Genomic DNA, 13,865 nt, shown 5'->3' on the forward strand with positions numbered 1-13,865 from the left:
GGTAATTTTTAAATACATTTTTGATTATCTAAGCGCAAAAAATTTTGTGGAAGGAGAGAAAATAGGGAGGCTCTAGCTAGACGTGGAACCAGTTCTCCCAGCAACTTCTCCCCAGATAGTGGACGCTGGTGCTGCGATTGCGAATTTACCATTTAATTTGCAAAGCCATCTAGAATCAGACAAAGAACATAAAAAGTCTCGCGATCGCAACACTCAAATACGCCATCTGGGGAGAAGACCCGTTCCATTTTTTGGCCCTCTTCCTTTCTCTCTTCTCCTCTGCTTGGTTGTAGGCGAATATGCTACAAAATTTTCCCCTTCCATAATATTTTTTGCATTTAATTGACCCTTACGTTTAATGCAGTTTTGGTAGGAATTATGTTCTGAACCACCTGTAGCCCATTGTACTTTACGTAATGATGTTTATTTCCTTTAATTGTTGTTGCAGTTCATTTACGTCGCACTAGAGCTGCACAATGGGCTTTTGGCGACGATCTGGAAAACATCCTTGAGGATAACCGAAGACATGCCATCACAATTTTGATCCTCTGCTGAGGGGATGGCATCCCGCTTCGGTAGCCCGACGCCCTACAAGCGAAGTCGAGCACTTTACGGTAGAACAGTTTAACGTGGACCAATATCGCACACCCTCGGTCCCTACGCAGACTGATCCAAGTGGTCACCCACCCGCACACTGACAGCAGCCAGTGATGCTTGACTTCGGTGATCTTTCTTTAATTCATTTACGCCTCACGACCATTTAAAATTTGTGGATTATCTTAAAAATCTTATGAATGGTAAAAATTCAAGAAAATTTAATATATTAATTACGTGTATATCAAACCTGTCTACGCATCGACACACAACTTCAAGTTCTACAAATCTGATACAATGAAAATAGTCCCTTGCTGTACTTGTGCTCCACATTTAACTAATATTTAACAATTAATTTATCTAAAACTTGCTTTTGGAAACATGTGAGCGTATTTAACTAATAGTTTTCTGACGCATAATCCTCAAAACGAATTGTCATCTTGTCCGCGTGAGCGTTACCGCATCAACGGATTCAAATCGTCATTTTTTTACTATAACGCAGCTGTAAAAAGTTAATTAGTTATTGCTAGTCTCAATATACCGTTAAAAAAATAAAAACATGCCCACCCAGTTGATTTTGTTGCATTAGCCCACGTGACGTCACGTATGATTCCTGGCGAAGACGAGAAATGGCGGAGTGTACTGTTTCTCGTTGCTCCCATGAACGTCGCGTGTTTCGAAAAGAATTACATAAATGGAGCAAAGAAATTTTGTATATATTAGGTGAGTATCATATGCATACTCACGCTTTTTCTCTATTTGAAAGGGAAAAAACAATTACTGCTTTTAAAACATATTTCGGGAGTACACATACTTCATACTTGTGTCAGTGATGATGAAAACACTTCAGAAATGAAAATAGAATACTATTTTGTTTTTCTAATATCATTCCTGTAAATTTGATAAATAGAACGGAAAAGACGTCTTGATATTTTTTTTCTTCTGATCGCAACCCCCCCCCCCAAAAAAAAAGAAGCAAAGTAAATTATAACAAAAGGAAAAGAAAAAAACATTTTTTTTTACCATAATTTTATATCTTATTACCTTCAATCATGTCACTTGCAGTTTTTTCTTTGTCTCCTCTCGTAAACACACAATTCTACCAGAGAACTTAAATGTGAAACATTCTAAAATATGAAATCAAAATTTAGCGAAACTTTCGTTCGTTTCCGTGAGGAAGATAAATTTATTTCCATGACTGATTTTCAATTCTTCTGTTTCTGGAGTTTAATGTTTATTTTTTAGTTTCATACTTAGAAACAATATTTGGTATTTACTTCTCATTGACTTATAATAATTAAGTTGATTTACAACATAAACCTTTTTTCCAAGGAATATTTTATTAACATTCTAAACTGTTTAAATCTGAAACATGTTTCCTTAATTCTGTTGAACAATAAGCTTCTCTTTTTACTTATTTCTATTAAATATTTTAATTTCGCATTATAATTTTTTTCCTAGAAATATGTCCTTAACATTATAATTAGTGAAAGCTGGAGTTTTTTAAATCACATTTTCTTTTAATATAGTTTTTTAACCTAGTCACTGGTTTAACTTGTTTGTGAACTCTAAAAACATTTCTCTTTGAGAAATGTAACTTAAGCAGAATTGGGATTGAATTTCTGAATAAAGACAGATACATATATTTGATTCTAAACAGTTTGTTAGATGTGTATATTTGTATGCATCAAAAATAAATAAAGTGGGACTTGTCCAATGGCATTTGCTATGTACTCGACTTTGAACTGGATATCCGGCGACAGTATTTTTCTTCTTCTTTCTTTTAGCATTAATAGTGTGATACTAAACTAATAGTTTCTTTCTGTTCAGATTTATATCCATTTCTTTAAAATAATAAAACAAATTTACTTTAAATTTTCAAACAACTACAACTATTGCATAAAAATATTTAATTATTATTACCTTAGAATAAAACCAGGGATAGCATATTTGAAATTGATAGTTGATAAGAAGCAAACATTCATTGAAGGTTAAAAAGAAAAAAATATTTACAATTATTCGAAATGAGAAATTAAGGGTTAAAATTTTTAGTAGTTAACACTACAAATAAATTTTTATGATTTTAACAAAACTGTTTATAAATCTGCCTTTTTAGTTTTTTTTTTTTTTTTTTTTGGTTTCTCAGTCATTGCCCAAAATGCATCATAATTTATCTTGCGGAAAAAATCCTATTTTATCGAAACTCGTAAAAAAATGTATATAACTTTTCTCATACTGTAAGTAGCATTGATAGTGAGAGGCTGTTCTCTGAAGCAAACATTATCTATAAACAAAAAAAAAACAGAAGTCTGCCAAAAAATCCTTGCTATTTTTGCATTGTGATTTATTAATTTTGAAAAATGTCAAAATTTTTATTTAAACAGATTTTCTGTGTCTTTTTTTTTAAATTGTTATAAATTAAAGTTTAATTTATTTAAAACATTTTAATTTTCAAGTCAGTTTATATTTTTATCACAGAAGAACATTAATAATGATAAACATAATTACATATATATAATTGATTTAGATTATTAAAATTTGATTATTATTAGACTCGTAAGAAGTCTAATTTTTAAATATCATCTATGCAAGATTTGCAAAACAATATACAAAAATCTATTGTTATTCAAATAAATTTGATGTTTGTCACATTTAATATCAATATATATATATTGATAACTAACTGATATTGATTATCTAAAACAATTTCTTAAGTACCATTATTTTATGTCAATGTTTGTGTGATAACATAGATATCAACCATGCTGACTTTTTTGTTAAAATTAAATTAGAAAAATATTTAATGAAATTATAATTATTTATTAGTTGATAAATTTTTATTTGGTAAGATTTCTGACTTTTATAATTGAGCATTGGTATATCTGTGAACAAGTAATTGTACCTATACTATAAATACAGCAATATTATTATCAATATAATATAACTTTTAAAACAACATAAACATTCATATCTGTGGCAGATTTCATAGTTGTTATAGGGTGGCCCAAGATAATTTCATTGTTTTGTTTACTTAACAGTTCGTAAGGACCACCCACCATATTAAATATCCTGTATCATTTCTAAACAATCTTTTTTTTTGTAATTTACATGTAATCAAATTGTTCTGAAGGATCATTTTGTTTATATCATTCCAAAGAATTAAGGCTCCTGTACAATTGCTTTTTTCTATATTGCATTTTGTTACACCTGTATTCTCCATTTTGTGCCAATGCATGGCTATCACGTAATGGCTTCTTCACTGTTTTGCTTGCTCCCCTAATATTTTTAGCAGTGTAATTTGTAAGTTTGTTTCTTTCTTTTTATAAAATTTTATGACTTCTTTCTTTTGTTTTTTTTTATAAAATTTTATGAATATAGGGTAAACTAACCAGTGAAGGAACACTTAAGCTTAGCTTGTCTTTTAAACAAAAACTAAAAATTTCAAAATTTGTAATTTTAGTTAAATGACAGTGTTAACATATTTGTTATTCAATTCAAATTATGTAAAGCAAAATTAGGGAACTTACATAATATTGCTTTAAGCTTATGGTAGTTCAAATTATAAGTAGTAAGATAACCAAGTGAAGGAACAGTTTTTATCAGTGAATGAACACAAAATTTTCCAGTTAAGGAACACTTAATTTTGTGACTTTTTAATACTTTTTATGAATTCATAAGCCATACAAATGTCTTGATATAAGACTTTTCATGAAATTATAACATATAACCACAATTAACGTAGAAAATGTTACTTTTCTTTACTGATTTTTTGTTCGAAATTTCACTTTTTTTTTTCATGAAATAGAAAGTAAAAGTGGGATTAAATACAGAATAAATTTTTTGTTTCATTTTCTTTCTCACACTTTGGTAGTTGATTTTGAATCATGAATGTTTATTTATCATTGTGTTATCCAATGATGTTTTTATTATTATTATTTCATTACTTTTTCGAATTCCTCACTGGATAATACGTGAGGGAAAGGAGTTTCGAAGTTTGAGGAAAATCTATCTCTTGTTGACTTACGTCTAGTGGGTCTTCAGCAGTACTTACTATTTTCTGACTTTAATTACTTATAGAATCAATTCTTTTTTAAACTTACAATGCCTCAAGAAAACTTATCTCAAAATCAGTTTTCAAGATATATTCATTATCATTGTTAGTTGTTTCAGCTTCAGTGTCTAAGCTTGACTCATCCAAATGTTCTTCTTACAATAATCTTTTCCATATTGAGAAAAGCACAGGCTATTGGATATTTGGGACTTATCTGTCAATGTTTCTTTAAAAATTTAAAAAACTTATCTGGAGAGATTTCATTCTCAAGCTTCTGAAGAAATTGTGCATCATTACTCTTGAAGTATGTGTTTTGTTGATAAGCTTTCTTGCTCATTATCTCTTTGTATCTGCCTTACACGCATTTGTTAAAGTCAACGTTTTCAACATCAAATAGAAAAATACCACATTTCTTTAAAAGCATTTTAAGTGTTAACTTCTTTAATTGATACCTCAAAAGCTTATTCAAAAATGGGTGTAAAATTCCCTCTCATATTGTTTTAAAATTCTTTTGTTTTCAAGGTCTTACAGAAGATTTCCATGAAGCTTTCAAAGCTCGAAATAGACTTACCTACATCAAAAGGCTGGAGTACATTAGTAGAATTAGGTAGAAAGCTAAACCAGAGAATTTGTTTTGATGAACAAAACTTGCTCAACACTTGAACAAACTTTTCAAATTGATATGAGATTTATGCCCTTCCAGAAAAGCGCAAAGTAGGGAATTTCATAGTGTTTTCAATTAGCCATGGGTTGAAGCATTTGCAATATATTTATAAAATGTTGCTGCGGTCATCAAACATCTTAAATTGATATGAGATTTATACCCATCCAGAAAAGCTCAAAGTAGGGAATTTCATAGTGATTTCAATTAGCCATGGGTAGAAGCATTTGCAATATATTTATAAAATGTTGCTGCGGTCATCGAATCACTTCATGAATCACTTTTTTCAATGAAATATATAGCAGGAACTGATTCTGCAGTACCTCGAGGAATTCTTCCGTAAGGAAAAAGTACCATTTGAGGCACTTTTTTTCCACTAGCTGAAATGTTGACCAAAAGTGTTGTTCTTTCTTTTTCTTTCCTAAGAACTATAGATTATAAATCCTTATAATTTTTAGGGCCTAAGATATTTCTTGTTTAAGGGGAGTATTCAACTCCTGTTTCGTCTGCATTGTAGATCCAATCACTTTCTGAAAGAATGCCCTGACTTCTTTCCTCCACAAGTTTTCTCCAAAGTTCTTGAAACCACTCTCGAATATTATTCTCTGTAAGGGAAGCTTTGTCTTTTGAAATTATCTTCGCATTGCTCTGAGTTATCATTGGATATCGTCACCTATTTTTCACCTGGATGATTGTCTTTAAATGGATTTTTCCTTCTCGTTTCCGTCATGATGTTAAAGACCGCATTGGGATAATAATTTAGCTAATTATTGGCTCAAAAGCCAGCAAAGAAATGTTCTATTTAATTTTTTATTATATTTATTTAGTTTTCGATTAGTAATTATAGTTAATTAAGCTGTCTAACGTATGATGTAACTAACCATTACATTTATAAAGATGAATTATAATCGTAATTCTTTTTATAAATTTAGTAGTTAAATTAGCATATTGAAATGAAATTATTTTAGGAATCAGTTATACAACATTTAACAGAAATTTAGGTGTTCTCTATATAGCAGAACTACTAATTATCTTAGAGCCATGTAAAATCATGTTTCGCACATACAGTTCATTCACTGGCAAATCTATTCCCAGTGAAGGAACATGCCTATTTCTTCACTGGTTAGAAGTTGCTTTTTGTACTTTTAACAGCGTTTTGATGTATAATATGACTAAAGGTACAAGAAAATTAAAATTTTTATTTTATTTTTATTAACTTGGTAAAATCCCAGTAAAGAAACACTTGTTCATTCATTGGTTTTTCATCATTTTGTAATCCAGTTAATAAACACCCCCATGTCTTAGTACTTGCTTATGCTATGATACTTAAAATAAATAAAACGTAACTTCAATAACCATATTTTGAATTCTCTTTTTCACAGTGAGAAAAATAAAACTATTGCTTACAAAAAATTAATTGTACTTTAAATGGATAACTACAAACTATGACCTTATAATTTTGTCAAAGAAACAAGGTGTTGCACCGATACTAACAAATTCAAAAAAATTTCCAGAAATGTCAGTATAACCCAGCAACCTAATACATTATTAGACGACTTCCTACTGTTAAGTAGTAAGCTACTGTTATCAATCAATCTAAGTAAAAACTTTTAAAATCTTGTTTTTAAAAAATTTCTATGAAATGTTCATTCACTGGGGTGTGTTCCTTGACTGGTTGGTTTACCCTATGACTTAAAGTTTAAGAAACTTTCAAGATTATTGCATATCATCTAATTTATAACATTGAATTAATTTTCAATTAAGGAATCACTAATACTTTTAATATTTTAAATTAGTACCTTGTCTTTTTATACATAGGGATAAATGACATAAATAATTATTAGAATGTTTAAGGTTTGGTTTCTATTTTTGGAATGTCTTCTTTAAAGAATTTCACAACTGAAGAATATCTGGCATATTTTTTGTTAGGATGTGTAATAGCTTGATAAACAGGAGGAATAACCTATTGGGCATTCACAATTTTATGCTTTTTTATATTTCTCTGACGCTGAACTGAACAAAACGAAAAAAATATATAATAAAGAATAAGTTGAATCTCTTTTAGTGATAACACAGAAATTCATTCACTTTAATGAAGTTGTTACTTATTCTCACTCTTTCTCTTTTATAAGGTTTACTATTTGTTGTCTTTTTTCATATAATTTCTTTGTCTAGTTTTGTGATGAATAAATTATTTTTTAATGGTCACTTATCTCTTCCAAAATGTATATTGCTACTTGTGTAAAAATCTAGCTACTCTATTGAATTTTGTTTTTTGTATCCCTGCTGTTTTACCCCTGAATAAAATATAATAGATTTTCTACCCCATTAGTAATCCTCATTGCCCTCCCCCTGCATATTGTCAGTTTTCAACTAAAATTTAAAAAACTTTATTTTGGATTATTTACCTGCCAGCCAGGCTGGAAATACGAGGCTGTAAAATATGCACCCAATCAGAATTTTTATATGACTTTGAGATGTCAACAATAAAAATTTTGAATCTCTACATTAAGGGTGCACAACCTGTGGCCCGCCAACTCTCAATGTGCGGCCCATGACAGCAATCTAAGCAAGCAAAAAAAGAAATTGAAATTTACGCATATAAGTTTTTGACGCACCCAATCCCGATCAATGTTTTTTTTTTTTGTATTGAATACACTATGGATTTACGCATAGTTTTGAAAATCCTAATATTTTTAATACAACATTATTACGATACACAAATTTTCGAACTTAAGCTGTCACTTTTGGTGCTCTTCGTGTTTGCCGATTTCATCGTAAAACGAATTACTTTTCAGTAGTTATTGTTACCCATTTTTACGCCGTTTCTAAAATCCCAATTTTTTAAAATATGTTTTTACATCTTGAAAGTTATGAAACGCTGTATTTGCACAAACTTCATAGCAAATCTAAATTACTTTTGATCCATTCCTCGGCAGTTATTGCATTTTTTGCATGGTTTTAAGTTTTTGATATTTTAACTCTGTGTTATTACGAATCGCTCATTTAGATAACCATTTTTTTACCTGGTTTATTTTTGCTGATTTTATTACAAATCAAATTATTTTTCAATTATTATTTTGGCAATTATTGCTACACACTTCTAGAAGGTTTTGAAAGTCCCTGTATACACTATTGCGACACTTTAATTTCGAATCAAGCAATTAAATACGTCACTTTTTTATATGCTTTATTCATGCCAATTTCATCGGAGATATAAAGGGATTTTGCTAGTTATTACTACTCTTTTTCCCGGGATTTAAGAGATTCTGATTTTTTAATGCTATAGTTTAAGGGCACGTGAGTTTTGAATCTTGCATTTAAAAAATTACTTTTTACTCTATTTGTGCAAATATTAACATAAATTTAAGAGGTTTTTGAGCTTAGTTTATTTGGCATGTTCAAAATTACAGAGCAGTCTTAAAACAAAATCATTAAATTTTTATTAAATGGCACAATAAAGCAATCACATGATCAAGTAGATAAAATTATATAACAATATTTAAAAATTTTGCAAATTACAGGACAACCATTCAGAAATTTTTTTAAACTATTTTTGACCAACTTGGCCATTTTATATCATTTATGATTGTATGCTAGGTCGTGATTGGTATATCATTAAATTTTAACCGTAAAAAAAAATTTAATAAAGATAAGTTCATAAAGTAATGTAAATTTTAATTAATTGTTAATATAAATGTGGATTAATTGTAAATAATAAGTGACATGTTAAAAAAGTCTTATAATTTATTTAAAATAAATGTTTTAAATAATGTTGAAGTATATTTCCTACTAATTGAATCTTATTTTGCACTGAAGAGTTTTTGTTTTACTTTTAATCATTTTTTACCCTATAAACTTTCTTTAAATCAAAGTATTTATCTTGCATTTATTTTATTAACTAGAATATTTATTTTTTTTAAATGTAATTCTATGAACATTAAAATTTTTTAATGTTAAAATTTATGTTTCAATGGACTTTATTAAGTAATGTGATAAAAAATAACCATGAAATATCCCATTGTTTTTATTTATTTCAATTTATCTGAATTTTTTTTCCTGATAAATTGATTCTGATTCTGTTTATTCCTCTTTAAATAATCAGTTTTGGAGTTTTTTATTTTAAACATTTGAAAGTATATAATTTTATGCAAACATATTACAAGGTAGGCTGATAAAAAGAATTTAGTGCCTAGAACTATGTTTATATAACAATTACTATAATTCCTAACAACATGTCTGTCTAAATTCTTTGGCATGCAGCTCTTCATTGGTCAATCATCTGTGCATGTGGCCCTTCACTCAAAAAGGTTCTGCACTCCTACTCTACATCATAAGAAAAAGTGTCTATTAAAATAAATTAACTTATTAAATTGGTAATTATATCAAATAGTATTAAAAATAATTACTTAACATCTATAACTTGATTTTGCTTTAACATTTTAATCAAAATTCTTAGCGATTTTAGATTGAATAAATACAATTCGGGAATAAATACAATTCGATTTTAAGAATACTTCAATTTTCTTATCAACTTATTGTAAAAATTCCTGTATTTTCTTGTCCACATTTTCTGAAGAAAAAAAAAAGATCAGGATATTTGCTGCTGATTTCACTTCCAAAATAGAAAATGCTGAAATTTCACATTCCTCAGCTTTCTTCCCTTGTTTAACTTCTGATACTATGTCATCAGTAAACTGACCACAAATGCACAATTTATTATCGCAGGATTTAAAGTGCACTGTAACAAAGAAAATATTAAAGCTGAGCATCTTGTTTGCCTTAGTTTGGTTAAAGAATGAGTGTGAAATCGAAATTTGGCGCAATGTTAAGAGATTGCTATCACAACTCACGCAAGTTTAAAGCTAGAGAACTGAAAAAATTCCCGGAAAACTATTCCACTCTTAGCGAGTTACCAATTTTTCAACTGTCACTATAAACTTATGAAATATTATTTGTTAAATGAGTTTGGAAGGGATCTCTAGGTTCATTGTAAGAAGGGGTTTTAACTAAACAATATGTCACAAATCAAATACTATAAAGCAATCCAACAATTAAAATCGTTTAAACTAGTTTTACTGTTTATCCTTTGTTTGCAATAGTAATAAAAAATAGTTAAGTATTATTTAGCTCTCTATTAAAAGTTGAGACGTTTTGGCAATATTTTTAGTCTGATATTTCTCTTTTGTTATACAGTTGTTTTTAATCAAAATTATATGAATCCAGTTAAGCCATCATTGCTAAATATTAAGTAATGATAAATCTGCCATAAATATAATAACCTACTGCATAAGTTTTAAATCATACCAACAAAATTTAAATTTGTTCAAAATTAAAACGTGAGTTTACACAACTTAGTTGAAGGCAGAATTTTTTAGATATTTTCAGCATAGCTGCCAACTCTACTGGATTTTGCCAGTTTCTCCTGGTCTACTTATTTAATTAAAATTCCCCTGGTTTTTGTACATTTTAGGAAATTCCCTAAAATTTAGTTAGTTTCCTAAAAAAATCCTTTTTTAAATAAAATTTTTGTACAGATTATTGCTTGCTTGCTAGAATATTTAAATAAGCATGACAGGCTGACCACCCACCTGGAATTATCAGGGAATTTTTTTATACTGGAAAAAACCTGGAAAAGTCAGGGAAATTTTGTCAAAAACCTGGAAAAATCAGGGAATTTCAAGGAATACCTGGAATTTTTCTCTTAATTTCAATAATTTTACCATCTGTTATATCCACTTTTATTTAGACGTAACTTTATCGTAAAAAAGTTGAAATATTATCAACTCGGCAAACTTTTCTTGCATTTCTGACACTTAAGTAAAATATTTCAAATTAATTATGTATCATGTTTCACTAACAATTGCATAGAATTTTTTATTCAAGTGTCAGATTCAAAATTCAGTCTAGTTTACATTTAAATTACAAACAAATTCACAGAGTTTCGACAATTTGTAAATTCGTGATAATTTTTTGCTTTCGTGCAATTTACATCCGACAACAACAATTTAATCCATTTAATTTGAACTTATAATAATCAGTTTTTATAAAACAAATTGTTTTTCATTAGGTTATGATTAGGACTGGGCTATAAATCGCGACATATCGATTTAACGCCTGCATCGGCAGGCCAGTACAGCGACTTTCATTCCAGGCGATGCATCAGAAATCTGATTTAAGCCGCCGAGTAAAGAAGATGAACAATATTACAATATGCGATTCAAGACACGCAAGGATCTCTTACGTTCCGATGCCAACTCGCGCTGGGGAAGACGATGTACGTATAGTTATATTGAAACGGCCTTGATTGATGAACAGTAGAATCAGAATCAGTTTTGAGAACATATATCGTGGTCTTGCATGTTCGTTTCCGCACCTCTTAGGTTTTTTTTTCTACTTTGTCGCGACTTGATATCGTTTCTTGTAGATTATTTTCAGTGGGACTGACTTTGTGATCATTACCTTGTTCTGAACGTAATCTATTATTGAAAAGAATATATCAAGAAGTGTTTCTTAATTAATTAGGTAAATTTTTCTTAGAAACAAAACTTTCTTTTTTATTTTTAAATGTGAAAATTAATTTTGATATTATATGTTTAAGTATTATTTTACATTATTGAATTTATTACAAACGGAAATCTAATTTAAGGTGCCCATAAAAAATTTAATTAAAAAGTTATTAAATTTGTTAGGCTATTTTTTACTTTATTTTAATTTATTAAAAACTTTTTGGATAAAATAATAATTTAATAGGTTTTTATTGCTGAGTTTAAATTTATGAATCTTTAGTTTTCATTTTTATAAATAAAATTATAACAAAACTTATTTTACCTCTTTTGGATTTGGACATAAGTCAATCAACTTTGTTTATTCAAAAAAATTAGTAATGTTTGCGATTGCGACTTCTTTTTATAAAATCATTTAGCACTTCGTTTTATTAAAGAGTATAATCGTGTTTTTTAATTTTCTTTCAATATTGTCAGTTAAATATATTATCGAATATCATAATTCTTTTGTTTTTATTTTTAAGAAATTAAACCTTACTTTGTTTTTTCGTTCAGAATTCGGTAATTATTCAATTTAACTTTATTATTTATGTGAAATAATAATGATAAAAAATAGTGTTGTTTTAAAAGTGTTTTTTTTTTGTTAAATTTATTTAGCACTTTGTTTTAAGCATACAAATAATTTTTAACAAACTTATTTTTTAAATCTTCTTTCTGTATTGTTTGGTAAATATTGATAAATTTCAATTTTATTTATTTTTTTATTATTTATTTTTAAACTAAGAAATATTTCGTTATTTGCGCGATCATTTTTAGAAAATATAACATAAATATCTTTCTTAAGCAAGACATATACATCAAATTCATAAATTGATTTTAATCAACCTGAGTATGAAGTTTTGATAGAAATCCGACTTTCTGCGCCTTACAAGTAAATGAATTTCAAAAATACTATATCGCGATGCAAAACTGACGATGCATTACGATATAAAATTTCTTATATCACCCAGTCCTAGTTATGATATACTAAATATTTAATGTAAGAGTGTGATGATAGTAAACTTTTGTTTTATAAGATAGTTTTTCTAAGAAATTAATGTTCATTTTTTTCCGTTATCATGAAATTGCCGAGATGTAAAAACAAAAACAATTAACTCATCTAAGCTAGGAAATCATTTTAGGTTGAAATTCTTAATATATTCTAATTTCTAATAAGAAAAAGAAGAATAAAATTTAGAGAATTTTATTTAGTTTTTTTTCTGTATAGAATATGCAACAAGAAATTTGACAATTTTTCCTTTATGAATGTCTCTTAAAATAATAGTGCTAATTTGACACAAGCAACATTATTTAAACATGTGACATTTCAATGAATTTTATAAATAGCAATGTTTGGATAAAATACAGTATAAAATGGCTCTATATTGAAATGTAAATAAATATAAAAATTTATTTGTTACTAATCACCTGGAATTATTTTCTTTTGCTTATATAAATATATTAAACAGTACTTATCCAAGGTTGTTTTGGGTCATTGCTATTTGTTACATTTTGTGCAAAAACTATTTAACTCTTAAAAAAATTTTATTCATTGACAGCATTATTTTCTACAAGCTAAACATATTGTTTCCTCCACATCTATTCAAAATGATATATTAAAAAAGTAACAGTTTAAATGAAATACTACACTGTTGACTAATACACTAATATTGACACTTTTCTTGTACCTATACTACATTTTAGCAGAGAGAAAAGCATGCTGACCTAGAAATTTTCAGATTTTTATTGGAAAACTTGGAAAAATCAGGGAAATTTGATACCTGATTTGAGTGGCCACCCTGCATGACTAATGCTTAATTAAGCAAACCTCATTTATAGAAATCAGTTCAAGAAGTTTTAGTTTATTTTTATTCCAAACTCTCTTTTTAAATAGTTAAAAAATATTTTAACTATCTTTGAATTAAATGCTTATTTTATTAATATTTGAAATTATGAGTAAACATGATATAGTATAACTTTTTAAATATGTTTAATGTCAATCATAACTGGAAAA

At 28.1% G+C, this 13,865-nt stretch overlaps 1 protein-coding gene across 1 annotated transcript in view; it reads left to right on the top strand.

The window, feature by feature from the left end:
- The first annotated feature begins 1,164 nt into the window (after positions 1-1,164).
- The window catches only part of LOC107453839 (Ecdysone-induced protein 93F), a 30,335-nt gene continuing 17,634 nt past the window's right edge, over positions 1,165-13,865 (top strand). Inside the window, exon 1 of the mRNA XM_071187271.1 lies at positions 1,165-1,317. Within this exon, the coding sequence (XP_071043372.1) occupies positions 1,224-1,317 (94 nt within the window). The 5' untranslated portion in view covers positions 1,165-1,223. The remainder of the gene's footprint in view (positions 1,318-13,865) is intronic.

This window comes from Parasteatoda tepidariorum, chromosome X1 (assembly GCF_043381705.1).
Source record: "Parasteatoda tepidariorum isolate YZ-2023 chromosome X1, CAS_Ptep_4.0, whole genome shotgun sequence".
Classification (NCBI taxonomy): Eukaryota; Metazoa; Arthropoda; class Arachnida; order Araneae; family Theridiidae; genus Parasteatoda; species Parasteatoda tepidariorum.